Genomic DNA, 16762 nt, shown 5'->3' with positions numbered 1-16762 from the left:
ACATTACGATAATGTTTTTCGAGGTTACTAACAACTACAGCTGCAGCTAACATTACATCTTGCAGCAACAACGTTGGCCGCACTGGCCGCAGCCCGTGCTGATAACGTTGTGGTTGTACTGTTTGTACCACGGCTCACCAGACGGCAGACACCAATCGGTACCATTTCTATTTACTTTGTAGCCCATCATCACCCATAGATAGGTTTTCGTTATTATCTTAAATAGTAGTCATAATATAAATTATATAGAAATAACTTATTAGCTTATAAGTTAATAGTTATTACTTGTTACTTATTTCCTAATTCCTTATGTCGATCATCGCCATTGTGCCATTGTTTATTTTCATTAATTAATTCTCGTATTCTCAGCGCGTGACAATAATTGTTATATATTATTTTAAGAACAAGACGATATCCGCGCCGCGGACACCTACAACTTGTTGGATACGAGATTACGGAAAATTGCTGACTCTTGATTTCGTCTGTCACGTAATCCGTTGCTATTTATCACCGGTGCGTTCTGTCCTCGTACCGAACGATGGTACTGACGGAGTGACCTTTGCCTTAGAATTTTCACCTATCACTTCTGAAAGTCGCTGTCGTCGATGGTGAGGCCATGTCAACATGACAAACAGCATAACCAGCAGCTGCTGACAACATTGACAAGACACCTGCTCATGGTACATCGGCAGTACCTATATAGGTCTGCGAGTTTGTTGAAACGCAGATACGAACAATAAGTGTCTAAAATAGTGTGTGTGTGCTAGTGGCGGCAAATGGTTGCCATGAAAAAATTGCATAACAGTCGCGGAGCTGAGCCCATCACGGACGCCAGCGAATCGGTCAAGAAACTGTACAAGTGAGTAATAGAGCTCTGTGTACTGCCTTTTTTTTTGTATTCGGTGCACAACCGTGGTATGTACTATGTTTATTGTTCACCCTTGTGCAATCCTCATCCGTTAACAGTTCTATCACAAGGTTTAATCCTGTGTGTAAATCATCACCCTGCCATTTTTAGTTCTCTATATTATATATGTGTCAAGTTTTCTTTTCAAAAATTAATTTTGGTAACTATGTAGGTATACAATCATAATAGCTTGTAAGGTAAATAAAAAAATAATATAATTGCTAGGTATTTTAAATTTAGTTATTAAAATGGAATGAAAACAACAATTTAATCTATTATACCTACCTATGTTATTAAATACTTGTTTAATATTGAATTTCATATTTGAAAATATACATTCGTCAATATGATGTCATTAAAATTTAATGTAAACTTTACAAATAATGTTTTCAGGAGTATAAATGATGTTTCTCATTTTTTGGATGATCAACGTGGCAGATCTTTGTCTTGCAAAGATCTTTTTACCGCTACTGTTGATACACAGCGAATAAAATTAAAAAACTATTGTGAAAGAATGATGCTTGCAGATCCACTATGTTATGGCCGAAAAGCTGAAGATATCATGTGGCGTAAAACTTATCATGATGTTTATTCTACTGCTAAAATTTTACGCAAAGTAATGAAATAACTAAATTTTTACTTAATATATTATCATTATATAAGCGTGTATACGCGAATCAGAATAAGATCATGACCAGGCAGCGGACCGTTTAGTGTCCGTACGCGCAGCTGGTTTCTTATTGGTTCTGTCGCACGCCTTCTGTATGAAAAAGTGGTAGCGGCTACAACAGAGTGTGGTGGAGGAAGTTGTTTTGAATGCGTGACTGGTCATGATCTTATTCCGATTTCAGTATACCATTGTCCATTTTATTGATATATTACATACAAATATATAATATTTTAACTGTTTTTTTCCAAAATACCAATTAAGACATTGATTTTATTTCAGAATAATGATTGGAATCACATGGAATTGGCACTAATAGAAAATCATTTTCAGTCAGGCATTGGCAGTTATTATCATTTACTATTCAAATTTCAAGCAGAAATGAAATTCAATAAGCCTGAATTATTTGATTTTTATCTACTAATAAATGATGATACAGATAATAATGTCAAAAAAGATCATATCACTTTGTTGAAAAAGAGTGATATTGGTAAATTAAAACATTGATACCTAAATAAATAATTGTATTCACCTTATACTTTCTGAATTCATTAATTTCAGGTAACAAAGAAGAAGTTGGTATGAAACAATTAGTTTACCGCTGCTTGATATGTTTGGGAGATTTGTCACGATATATGTATGAACTGAACAAACTAGATTTATATTATTCAACAGCTTGTCGGTATTACAAACAAGCATTAAACTATAAACCAGCAAATGGACTTCCGCATAATCAAATTGGACGATTGGCATTATCAAATAACAAACATTTAGATGCTGTTTACCATTATGTTCGATGGTAATCTATAAATAATATTATAATAATAGGTACATTCATAGGGTTACCATAAATACCTTAAATAGATTCAGGGCATGCAACAAAACTAGCAAATTAAGTCTTAACTACACGCGCTATTTTTTTTTTCAATAATTATCAGTGTAAAAAATTTTACATGCACGGCATATTTTGTTCACCGACACTAAAATAATTAATCATGGAGCTTTTTTATGTTCCTACAAACATTAAACGAAAACCATCTTCTAACTATTAAGTAAATGATATAAAAAGGTTAGATTAAGATAATAACTGAAAACGACTGAAACCAAATAGAACAAGATAAATGGAAAGTTTGGTGTACAATATACATCAGCACGTGTAGTTAAGGGTTAAATATTATAATAATTTATTATTAATTAATTCTGATTTAGCTACCAACTTTTTTTCTTTTTTAATATTATCTACTTGTATTTACACTGAGAATTTGTTTATGTTTTGTAAGTTCTAATAAGTAAGTCTTTTTTATGCGGTCATACACCGTGATAAACAAGTATATAGCCTTTCAATAAAATTGTTTTAATTTGTTGGTACTTTGATTCAAAGAGTGACAGTCCTGGTTTATGACAACCCTATACATTAATTTTATAGTCAATTCTAATGTTATTTTGAAAATTTCTAGTGTTTTTAGCATTGAACCATTTGAAGGAGGAGAAAAAAACTTAATATTATCATTGCAACAAAAGTCTGAACCAGTCGGAAATGTATTTTTAGAAAAACTGTTTTCTGTTTTTGATTTATGGTATACTGGAAGAAAAGATAGTGGGCAAGAATTAGATAAAGTAAATTTTACTTCCTGCTATATTGATCTAATAATAGCCATTACATATAATATATAGCATTTAAAAATTACCTTTATAGATATATTCTAGCATTATAAGCTTTCTGCAGAATTTTGATGATTTTAAGAACAAAAATAATACAGCTGATAAAAAAAAAGAAATTAATAAGGAAGATACCCTAACACCTTCAGTTAAGGACACTATAAAATTTTTGTCAACTAATGAAAATATATTCAAAATTGTTGTCATCATAATAGCGTGCTTAAACAAGTTACATAAAGAAGGTAATGCTGATTAAATTTAATATTTTATATATTATTGTTAAGAGATATAGAGATCCCTATCCATACAGAGTGATTTTTTAAGCATGCTCACCCCCATTCTTCATTTTTAACACGCTGGCAGTCAGTTGCAAAACGATATGTATTATCAACACGTCAAGCATATTTAGAATATTTGTATTTTTTTTTTGTTTTCGTTCTTAATTTGTATATACTCTAGTATTTGAAAAACATTTAAAAATGATCTGTGATGTTACAAAATTCTATTTTTCAAGTTATAAACCCCTTTTTACTCCAAATTATTTAGCGGATGATTTTCTTGATAATTTTTATATATATGTCTGATGAGTGGTTTCTGAGTTATTACAATGTTTATACTAAGGATAATGATACTTAAAAATGGTATCACAAAAATATAATAGATATAGTATTTATTATACTTGGACCATTCTTATAAATTATTTACTGGTTGATCAAAATTGAATAATTTTAAAATTATCCAAGCCTTCATTTTTACTTAGCCCATTATCATAAATAAATAAATAAATAATTATCATAAAAAAGAGGGGTTCTTATTTTAAAAACAGAAGTTTGTATTGTTACAGTATCATCCTTAACTGTTACAGTGAATTTCAATTATTCAAAAATATAGTCTTCAAGTGTCATACAAATTTTCAAAAATCATAATTTGAATAAATACATAATTGAGCATAAAAATAGGGCGATCATGCTTCAAAAATCATCGTGTATATGTAAATATTGATGTTGGTTTATCTTAAGTTAATAGTCTGAAACTTCTGGACTGTTTTCAATAAAAGTTATAAAATAGATTCCTTGAGGACACCTGAACTTTTTTTTAGCACACAAAAACACAATATTTTTGATTATTAGGTTACATGTTATCTACTTAATAGGTACTTTTAAGTTTTAGAAAATGTGACAAAATAATATTTGTTCAATGCAATATTTGTAACATCATTACAGCTTGTGGTCAATATGAGAAGGCTAGACAAGTTAAATAATATTTTTAACTCATGAATATTAAAAAAATTGAAGTTGTAAGTAAATTAACTCAGTTTTAATATCGGTTTCATTATTATTTTGAATTCGTACCTACTCAAAATCAAAAATATATAGTAAAATTAGTACATAAGAGTAATATTGACGAAAAAACCGAAGAAGGCTGTTTAACAGCAGTTAATAATTATTTAGATTTCATTTTTTTCTTGTACATATATTTACGTTGCACATAAAATATATTTTCTAATTTAATATTTATTTTTTTACTTTTACATGTTGGTTTTCCCCTTATTAGAGTGTTAAATGTTAAAACCCTTAAACATTTTTGAAAATGTCTAATAAATAATACTTATTTCCAGAATCTAAATACATCCCAAAAGCTGAGTTATTCTTTTTATCACTCATGGAACACTTAATTGGTCAAAGTGTAACTTACTGTGTAAAAAACTTACCGCTGTTAGTTAATCCTAATATAGACCATGTAAAATTAAACCGCCGACGTCGTAGACGTGGTTTTAGACAACATTCTTCTCCAGATTCTCAAGAATGGAGTGGAGGTTAGTATTTTTTAAATTAATATGTTATTTCTATTATATTTAATATTAATAAATATGATTATAATAAAATATTCAAGTACCTAAATGATCATTTGAATTTGTATTAATATTTTAAAAACAAAATTGTATGATAATTAGATGAAGCAGAAAGTGTAATAAGTCCTGATGACGAATCAGATGATGAAAGTGAAGAAGAAATGTTAATATTTGATATGAAAGAGCCCAATGATGACAAATCAAAAAATGGTTTGTAACAAAAATATTTGTTGCTATTAGCTAAATAAATGTGTTATTAATTTTATTACAGAATCTGACGGGTCGAATGATAGTGGTACATCATCATTTGGTTGTGAAAATAAAAATAATTCAAAATCTCCGTTATCAAACATACCATTTATTGAAACCATAAAGGTATTAATATTTTTATTTTTTTTTTTGTCTGTAATAGATTAATAATTACAATCATTTACTTTATTTTAGATATATTTTGATTGGATTCAACCAAACATAGATTCCATAAATCCTGAAGCTTCAGTTGAATTCTTTAACAATACTGTTACACTTTTAAATTACTTGTCTCAAGCTAATATTGAAGACTCATTCTTAGACATTGACACCAATCGGTTTATGTTACCAGAAGAAGTGCATTTACGTGGTATGACTGTTTTTTCCAAGTCTAAAAAATATTGTGGAGAATATGATCACAATATTTGTACTAAAAATGAGGTAGGCAATTTTTTTTCATCGAGCATTATTAAATATACTATCTAATATGAATTTGTACATTTTATTTTATATTTGATGTGTTAATGTATAAACAATAAACTTATCATTATGAGAAGAAACCTCAGCAGTTAGTTTGGAATACTGTTTAACCATTTTACTGCTTAATACTTATTTCTTCTATTAGTAAAAATATATATCAACTTCATTTATTTAAAACATTTATATATTTAAGACAATAATAAATTTAAAAAGCATATAAGCATATAATATTATTGCTCTAGAACATATTATTATTTGTTTATTTATAAATGCCAATCAGCAATGTTGTGCTTACAGTTTAAGTTTTAATTCACAAGTAATAGATATTTAATTTATTATTTATAATACACAGTAGGTCCTAAAAGTTTCGTGAGCGGATACAGACTTAACCGCTTATGTACTTTGAATTCAATATTAATTTCAGGTAATTTATTAAAGACCACAATTAATACAATATAATATGATGTTAGTTTGCCTAGGTCTGTTTGTTATGTAAAAATTTCTACTGCAAATACCCATGATATTCTTTAGTACTGTTGCATTTGTATATCTTACTTATTATAAATATGAGTCATTCAAAACTAGTAGGTTTGTCAATTATTATTTTTAAAGCCTCACAATAGTTTAAAATATAATGACTTGGTTTGACAAAATGTATAGGCCATACCTTTTAAATACTTACTATCATTCAATTTCGTAAATACTAAGTGTATTCAAAGTGTTAAATAAGTATTCATTAGTTAATAACAATATTATTATCATTCACTTTTTATTATAGGGAATGGTTCGATTAATACATATATTACATTGTGCAGAAGAAATAGCATCCAACAATGTATTATTCACTTATGACAAAATCAAAAAATGGTTTTCAATATGTGGTTCTTTAAAACAAGTGAGTATCAATATAATTTTTTTAGTGTACAAGTAATTCATCTGCATATTACTCAATCGATAAAAGCCTTCCAAAGTCTATTAAACAATAACATATGTTTATATATACTAATATTACATTTAAATAGTACAATTTAAATTAGTTATTACCTGTTATGCTTATTAAAGTGAATATTTTAGATTCTGAGCGAAGCAATGGATGTATTGAGTATACAAGGATGTGTGTTTTTCTTTAAATCTATATACATGAAAAGTAGTCGATGAAATGCTTTGTTTTTCAACTTAAAGGGTGGTTTCTCATAGCAAATTTTATAGAGTTGGTACTTTTAAGAGGTTTTCATAAGAGTTTTATTTTTAAAATTTCCAGTAGTTTTCAAAAGCGTTGGGAAAAACAAAACAAAGAGTTAAGAACAAACCAGAATTTTTACGCAAAACCAGTTTTTGACAAAATCAATTAGGTTTTTGTGTAGAAGCTCAAAAACAATTAATCCTCGCCAAATGTTTGTATTAACATTTTCTATTCTTGGTATAATTTTAAAAATATTTTTACTGTTATTGAGCTTTTTATAGACATATTTATTTTAGATTTTTCTTTAAAAACTACTAACTACTAACTTAAAATCTTTTTTGACATTTAATCAAACTGTAGACAAAAATCTATTGTTAACAATAAAAGTAATAATGCTATATTTAAAATAATATATCCATTGAATTAATCAACACAATATAGTGGTCGTAAAAGTGTTGGCTTTATAAGTACCTAAATCAACTATGTAAATGTAACAAAGTAGTTGAGCACCTATATCCCAGATTAAAAAAGAAAAAACCGTGTCTACCAGTCTTAGGATTTCAGTAGAGTTTATGAAAGTAGCAAAAGGTTTTTCTTTTTTTTTTTTCGTTTTCTGCCCTCTGAAAAATACGACATTTACTGCGACAAACGAAAGCGCGAGATTGGAATAGCAAAGTCTGTCTTGTAAATATTCATGAGACTGTATAGAAGATAAAAACTAAAATATATATATAAAAAAAAGAAACAAGAAAGAAAACCTGCCCTTTTCACAGGGTATATAATATATATTGAGTAAAATCCACCCCTAGCTGTTGCAACACAATAAAGCAGTTTGAAGATGTTGAAAGCGGATCTCGCCAATAACGATTCCAACGGCGTAGTCGGGTTTATATTATATCTTATACTTTCTTCTTTCTCCTCGGTTTCCCTTTTCTCTCTTTCTTTCCTTTACGAGCTTTGCAGCTACAAAGTGATCCGGGAGGGATGTGTCACCCTCGCCAGAGCCGTCAAAGTTTTTATGACCGTCGACCCGCCCCTTGTGTGGCGGGGGGAGGCATAACTGTAATAGCTGGCATGCGAAGCCCCAATATTACGCTCCTTACGCGTTTTATGGGTTTATTTATTGCGTCCTCTAAAACTCTTATTAACAATGTCTCGCACACAAACGACTGCGGCAGGGTTGTTAAATCTTTTCTTTATTGGAACTTCTGCTCTTTTATACCCTCCCCCCCCTTGCATTCACTTTCACAATGAAAATTAATTGTAAGAGCTCGCGTTCAAGACCTAAACTTATATTGACCAGTGACACACTATACGACTATCGCCAGCCAATTGACCAATTTATTATACTTTTAGGTTATAGTTTTATGGTTCAAATATAGTTTTAAAATACACGTAATTTATTATAAGACCTACTGGTTAAGTAATTTACCATGTTTTTCAATTATAGCAATCTATAGGTAGTTTGTTATAACGTGTTTTCAGTGAACATTAAATAAAATGGTACATATCATCAATAATTATTTTCCTCAACTACCCTGTTAAAAAAAATAGATTAAGGTATACTCACTGTTTGTAAATAATACAAATAAAACAATTTTAGGGTACCAGCCTATTGAGTATTATAATTAAAAAATATTCAATTATATTACAAAACAACACAAATAGATTATTAAAACAATTGTTACGTAAAAAAATCCATAACTGTTATTAACTCTATGTATTAGGTACTCAGTGTTAGAAAATAAAATATCCTTAAACAAAAAACAAATATATAATAATAATTATATATTGTAATATACTCCACAATATATCAATATTAGCTGTTTTTATGACATTTCTATTTCCTAAATAGGTAAGTAAAATAAATAAAAAATAATTAACGTTTAAAAATATTTCGTAGTAAAATTAAATCACTGCATAAAACAGTAAAATACCAAATGACATTTCAAAGTGTGCAAACGTCAACACCTTAATGAAAACGTTTAGTAAGTCTAAGGCAGGACATAACACATAAACAAGTATATACTGCTTTTGTTTATTCTTTGAGAGTTAAATTTCAATGAAATAAAATGTACCCCGCTTCAGCCTCGGGGGATGAAAGAATCACAAGAATCCCGTCTCCTTTTCCCATTTAGTACAGTAATAGCTTTGGGAAGCGGGAGAGAGAAGCGAGCAAAAGCCCCGGCGTTGTGCGGGCGTGTCACCGTTAGCCGACCGGGCGAGAGGACGGAGGTCGGGGAAATTTATAACCGTAAAGCTTTGAGGTTAGGGGTCGTAAGGGAGCCCTTTTGCCGAGCGTTTAACCGTATTCCATTATCGTCGTACGGTCTGCCGGTTTTATGACTATATTCGAGGGACGATAAAAGATTCCAGACGTATTAAATACGGTCGACAAAACGGAAACTAGAATGAACATGGACTCGAATCGCAGACGACGGTTTTATCGTCTTCACTCTACTGTAATAGTAGAAGTAGTAGTAGTAGAGGGACGGTGGGAATCGTAATTTCAGAGCAATTCTGGAACGTTATAACCGTTGAAAACAAATAAACCGAACGTCGTCGTCATAAGACATTTTCATTTTATCATCGTACCGCTCGTGTACCTCAACCTATTTATACTCTATTTTATTTTCGTGTTTTTCTTATAGACCGACGAAAAATCATTAAAGGACGCGAAACGAGACAAACAACACGTGATGGGTCAACTGTGGCTCCGGTCGGAAGTGGACAATCTGGAGTACAAGATGAAATACTCTTCGAGAAAAAAGTCGTTGCCCACATGCATTGTCATCGATACAGATGCTTTGATTAATTATTCGTTGATAATCAAGAAACTTGTTAACAGCACCAAGTTTATTGTAGTAGTACCCGCAATCGGTATGTACCTGATACCATTGATTATCGACATCATTATTCGCTAATAAAATAATTATCAACGTATTTTTTTTTTTTTTCAGTAATATCGGCATTAGACGAGCAAAAGAAACTAAGCAAAGAAGTCAGGCTGACTATACGTTGGTTAGAATTTCAGTTGCAAGAAGGAAACTGCAACTTAAAATCTCAAGGAATACATGAATCACTACCAATTAAACTAGACGGTCCACCGAAATTGAGCAAAGAAATTTGGCAAGCAATAATTACTTAAATTACTTCAAAGTTCCTATCAATGTATTCATGGTGGTTTTTATTATATTTACAGTAATTTCAAACATATTTTGGAATGTTGCAACTATTTTACAGAAGAATATGGTGAGAACACAGGACTTGTTACGTTAATTACAGGGTCAGACGACCTAATGGAATCACCAGAGCTCATGGAAATGGCAAAATCAGTCAGTGAGTAGTTGTTTTCGTTTATAATTAATGTTAGGTACATGGTCTATATTCTATGATGTTTATTATTTATGACTGAATATTATTTTTAGAAATCAATATTGAACACATAAAGACATTCCAATACCAATTGAAAACAGTGAAAAACAAAGGATGAAACATGGTTTTGGTTTAAAATATTGATTTTTATTGTTCACTCAATGGTGCATCAATGTATACAATGACGAGAATTTGGTTGTCAATCACACCGCGCTGTTTTGAACACGTGGACCAGATTTAACTTTCGGGAATATTGAAGACCTCGATCGACTTATTTTTTACATCCGTTACGAATATAATATATAAATCAAGGTTAAATCCAAAAACGAGAAAAATGTTTTTTTTTATTATTATTTTTATTATTATTATTATTGTGTTGTATATACTTTGCATACAACATTATCATATAAAGAGCATCTCAAGGTATAAAATGTTGTATACCTGACCGATGATGACCATTTAACAACTGTTCGTCACAAGTCACAACGACTGTGTCCATCTTTCCTCGTCGTGCTTATACGACGTGTGTAGTAAATCGCGTTAGTATACATGTAGTTTTTTATTTTATAAATATCCTTTTTTTATAAATTTAATACATTTGAATGTTATCATTTTATCAATATGATGTTTAACTCTTCTTTCTAAGGTTTTTGTTTTCATTTTATAGATCTTATTTTCAAACGATTAAATATAGATTTAATAATGCATGTAGAAATCCAGTTTGTTTGTCTTTTTCATTATTTACCCACCTGAACCTCCACGCATAAGCGACGATTATTATAACGTCGTTATTATTTTTTTGGGGGTGTGGCACAGCGGCCACTCGTTGTTTATCCAATGCTCCTTTTGTTTATCCGGAGGAAAACGATTTTTGAAAAGTGTTTACCGACCGGAAGTTAAGTACTCTCGGCGGCGGTGTACGGTGTTACCAGCCGTAGTTGTAGTGGCGGTGTAGTGTGTATTATACTCGTCAGACTCTGGATCGCAGCTATGTCAACACTACATCGGTGCCGTTCTGGTGAGCACGCGTGCTCCGATTTGTGACGCCGCCGGTGATGAGCAAGCGAAATTAATGGGACAGGTATGGGGGAGGGATGCTCGATCGCGACATCTCAATAATAACGACAGTGCCGCTGACGAGAGGGTTGAAATAGTGATGGAGGTGGTATTTATTTTTTTTCACATCAACCCAGACCATTATCGTTTTACAAAAGGCACGACGGTGGCGTGTATATTATACAAAGTAGTGTAGAATATCTAAATGTACGTGTGTACTGGAGTTGGGTGTATATACATGGGGAGCGTCGCGTCGTGTAATAATAATAATTAGACGAAGGAGGGTGCAGCCGGTGTGCGTGCAGCATGTACACGCCTCAAACCGTACATGTACACGGGGTCGAGCAACCCCTTTTTTCGTAATTGTTTGCCGCGCCGAGTGTAGGCACATAATATAATGTATATATATGTATACCGTACAATAAGGTTTTTTCCCCCTCTAGTGCTATATAGCTATCTGTTAATCCGTTATATTTATTATTCCCCGTCGTCGCGGTACTACAACTGCGCGGCTATAGTTTAATACGCCATTAGCGTTCAATTTCGCGTGTGTGCGACGAGGGTTTATGTGTACATATTATATGTGCGTGCGTGTGTGTTTTTTTTTTTTTTTATTATCCACCCGCCCCGGGCGGCCGCAAAACGAATGGGGTGAAAAATGAACGGGGCACACACGCCCGGCGCGGATAATCCGCGGGATTAATGTCAACAATATTATTCCGCGGCGGCGGTCCGTGCAAAAAGACTGTTAGTCAAACTACACGACCGTATAATATACATGTTATTATTATTACTTCTGTTATCGTTGTTATCTACGCCGCGCCCGCCGGGGGGTTGCTGCTTTGCGTATACACACGCAGTAATTGCAGAGTGTACAGGGGTATATCCATACCCTGCGCCCGCGACAACGATACGACAATTATTTATTTCAATACGGATTCGAATTTCAAAATACGTATGGGGTACAAATGGTTGAACGCGCGTCGGATGATTTTGACTCGGGCATCTAGTTCGTTGGCGAATGGTTATGCGATATTTTTACAACTTTCTTTTGGGTTATCGTAGTGCAAAATAATTATTTTTTTTTTTTTAGACAACATATTTTGCCCGCAATATGTTTTATAGCTTTGATACACTCGTTTCCTATTTATATAAATAAAAATAAAACGTTTTAAATAATCTAATCGAATCCAATCAGCGTTTGTCATTCAACGATTATGACCAGCTGTCACTGGACCAATGAGGCCAATCCAAAAGTTTTCAAGCTGTCGGACCGCGTATAACATTTATACGATTTGTGTGCGCATTTGTACGGTATCTGCGAAACCCATCGACCGAAGCCTGCTGCATTGCGATGTATCATCTCTATATATGAACGCCCCTATGGCCATAAAAGTATATGATTGAAATGTTTAATTTTTTTTTGAAAAAATGCTGTGATTATTATGAAATGCCAGAAATATGGACTCAATGAAAAGTACTTATAGTCTTAAATGTATTCGACAATTTAGATTTATATTTGAAATAACAACTATAGGTAACATTAGTAACATTTTCGTAAATGCCATTCATGGATGATTTCTCACATCCGACTTTTCATGTAAATATTGTATTTATTACTATTCACTGACGTGCATATGAATAAATATGTATGCAATTCTCTCCTTACCACATGTACTTATTGTGCTCTATAGGCATAGATTGTAGGTATAAATAAAATAAAGAAAAAAATTAACATTTTAATTTGCTCGACGCTAACCCAAAAAAATGTATAATGACGCGTTGGCTTTACTAAAGACTGCAATATGTACGTCACCACGATGTCCACAATTGTTGGTAAACAATCACGCATTTGGATACATTTTGTCGAAATACCGCCTTTTGTAGTTATGTTATAGTATGTTATAATTTTCCTAAAAACGTAACATCGTGAATATATAATGTAAATATGGCGATTTAATTAAAATTCATAAATTCACAATTTTATTATTGAAATATTGCCTTAAAAAATAAATATCTCACTTGTAAGATACCTGAAACATATTACAATATGGGTATCGGGTACGTTAGATTATTATATGGACATCAGTCATTAATACATTATACACGTTTTACATTACAACAGTGGTGTAGCTAAATAGCCTATCCAGGACGCCGCGTGATCATCGTTTTGTTTTTTATTAAATTAAGCAAAATCACGAATAATACTGCAAAATGTATAATCGAGTCCGATGAGGCCTGAAGAATGTCTCGGTAATCAATAATTTCTCGAGGATGTCAATTGTCAGCTCACTATTCGTTTATTCCTCTGAGCCTTACAACAGCAAATTTGCGTTCAGCAGAACCAATCTTGCGCTGTTAGACTTAATATTATCATAGTAAATTGACCTATTATCAAACCTAAGAGTTAAAAACATAAACTATGTATATGGCTTTTTTATGATATTTTAATTTGTTATGCAAATTATGGGTAGGCATTTAAAATACCACAGTAAAAATATTTAAATATTTAAATATATATAAATTATTTGAAAATTACATATTATTTGGCATAAAATGTTAGCTATAGGTACTTGAAGTTTGATAATAGGTCAATTCACTCTAATATTAAAGCTGACAACGCGAAATCGATTCGGCTGAATGCAAAATTGAAAATTGCCATGTTGTGCGTGGGATAGAGAGAGAGAGAACAATTAGCGGTGCACTGACATCCACTAACCGCAACGCCATTGGTATTTATAATTATCTACCTAATTAAAACAGTCCGGGCCGTGGTCCAAAGTACAGATAACTTATACACTTAACGCTGCAAATATTATACAGATACACATTTTCCAAACAAAGTAATAGTATATGTACACCATATTAATTAGATTTAAAGGACGGCTCTTCGTCAAAATGCATCATCCTATAAATCGATCGGTTAAGCTCCCTTGCTCGGGGATAGAATTATGTATAAAGATAGATTTAAATTATCGGGGCCGGAAGCGCGGTGTCTTAAAATTGACTTGGCCAAGTAGGTATATCGCGGGACAGTCCACCGACCCTTCGAGTGCGCAGAAATATAGGTAATGCATTATCATTTTAAGCCTATATACTGTCCCACGAAAAATATTTATACAAAAAAAAAACAGTTGCTTAGTCATTAAATCGGGACTATGATAATAACGGTAAAAAAGTTACCTCGTCTATATAAGTGGCGTGGTTTAGGCAAAACACATATATGCACACACACGGTCAATATAGACCGAGTGGAACGTCATAATAATTTACGTAGGTATATATCATAGGAATTAAAGGCATTTCGAGATCTGTAGCATATAAGTATTACAAAAAAACCTGTATGCGTAAAACAACAAACGAAATGAACAAAATGTATCGAGATCACCCCGATTTACGGTATATAGCAATAATTAATAACCTAACCTACGTCCAACATGTACTTATAATTGCCGCAGAAAATGGCCGAAATCGTGTTTTGAAATTTGGTCTGGTGTTTGCCATCACTATTAATTCTCCAATTTTCACACCAACAAAAATATTTGAGGGCCTCTTGACGTGCCCGGCTTACGCGATAATATTCAGTGCTCAAAAAGTTTTACAGATATGCGCGCGGTGTACGGCGATTAATAAGGATTATCATAACGGTGTCAGCATACTATTATCCAAACATTTTAAACGCCTCGTATGTACGATATAATGGCGAATGTAACGTGTAACTACATTATTTGTATACATATTACGGTCTTGCAATAACGTTTTCGCAGTGCATAATTACGGGGCCGCGGCGAGGGAGATCAAGTGGCGGCGGAAGCGGCTGCTGTGCGTATATAAGAGCCGAGTTACCCGAGAGCCGGTCCTCTCGCAAAACACTGCAACGCACCTCCTAAACATATATAATAATATATTGTGCACAGCGGTGGCTGTGTTTAATAATTCCCATCAGTGGCGGCGGTGAGGTACGTGGGCACTCGTATGTGCAATACCAGGTAGCGCGTCGTATATGCACATATTTAATATTATAATTGTCTTCTCCGACGGCCGAGACCCGCACGCGTTAAATACGTTTCGCGGTCTTGCCGTTCGTCGTCGAGTGCACCGTTAACGGCGGTGGCGGCAGCCGGACGTGTGGACTGAAGGAAGGAAGGAAGGAAGGAAGGAAGGAGAACGATGGATGGAAGGAAGGAACGATGGATGGAAGGAACGAAGGAACGGCGAAAGGGAGCGCCTTTATAGTCGTCGTCGCCACCGCGGGTTTTATTTAACCGAGCTTTTTCGTTAAGTATCCGACGAGAGCCAGAGAGCCTCGTGGTCTTGTGTATATATTTTATAGCGGGAGAATGAGACAGAGAGAGACAGAGAGAGAGTGAGGGAGGAAGTGTGGGCGAGTGTGAGCGAGATGTACGATTGTGGGGGGTGGTGGCGGGGCGGAAGGGAGCGCTTGTTGTGTTTTTGCACTCGGCGGCAAAACTCTTTTCATATTCCCCTTTTGCAGTGTGCATATATATATAAATGTGTGTGTGTGTTGAGGGCGGACGACGGAGAAGGTACGAATAAGAGCGTATATATTATATACATCGCACAAAGTCAGAGGACAGACACGGTGGCGGCGTCCTCTATATACATATTATATACACGTAGATAATATTATGTATAATGACTGTGAATCTCACTGGCGCTCTCCTCTCCCACTCGCCCGACCGCTGCAGCCAGCGGGAATCGGTTCTCCTCGCAGAGCTCCGGCCTTATAACACAATTATTACCCTCGAGACGCGGCGGCGTCGGCATCCCACCGCCTTTGAAGAAACAGACGAAAGTTTTAATTTGCGTCTGAAACACCGCGAATCCCCCAAGGCCCGTCACCGGGGCAATACGTATACATGTTTATGATACACATTGTATAATAGGCGAGCCGCTGCAGGTACCCGTGGGCCGTAACCCGGCGGGGTGTATTATATATATATAGGCGTATCAGACATGCAGTCTGCAGAGCTCGGCTGTCGGTCGCCAGGAAAACTAATACGAAATGCCCGCGAGGCAGTGGACCCGAATCGCGGATTTCCGCGTATCCTCCTCGTCACCGCGCACTCCCTAAGCCATAAGTATATAATATAATATAACGTACTCGCGCGTGTGACCACCGAAATCGACTGTAACTGTGGACGATACTCCGCACGCCCGTACAAAGCGCGTTGGGTTTTATTCGGCGATATTTGAGAGATAAAAACGAAAAGGGTTATTATTGTGTTCGGGACGACGACGACGACGACGACGACGACCGACGACGACGACCGACGGCCCGCGACGGCATCACTGACGTCCCTCGCGCGCCTT

The 16762-nt window shown here is 33.9% G+C and overlaps 1 protein-coding gene across 1 annotated transcript; it reads left to right on the top strand.

The window, feature by feature from the left end:
- Positions 1 to 160: 160 nt before the first annotated feature.
- On the top strand, positions 161 to 11086 carry LOC132943210 (nonsense-mediated mRNA decay factor SMG5). The gene is made up of 15 exons (XM_061012088.1): positions 161 to 859; positions 1301 to 1523; positions 1857 to 2064; positions 2136 to 2373; positions 3032 to 3191; positions 3271 to 3475; positions 4852 to 5049; positions 5188 to 5295; positions 5357 to 5460; positions 5530 to 5775; positions 6593 to 6709; positions 9649 to 9877; positions 9958 to 10126; positions 10200 to 10336; positions 10426 to 11086. The coding sequence occupies exons 1-15, from the start codon at positions 777 to 779 to the stop codon at positions 10488 to 10490; spliced, it is 2490 nt and encodes an 829-aa protein (XP_060868071.1). The 5' UTR covers positions 161 to 776; the 3' UTR covers positions 10491 to 11086.
- Positions 11087 to 16762: the final 5676 nt, after the last annotated feature.

Source organism: Metopolophium dirhodum, chromosome 4 (assembly GCF_019925205.1).
Source record: "Metopolophium dirhodum isolate CAU chromosome 4, ASM1992520v1, whole genome shotgun sequence".
In the NCBI taxonomy this organism is placed as follows: domain Eukaryota; kingdom Metazoa; phylum Arthropoda; class Insecta; order Hemiptera; family Aphididae; genus Metopolophium; species Metopolophium dirhodum.
This window is presented reverse-complemented; position numbering and strand designations above follow the sequence as displayed.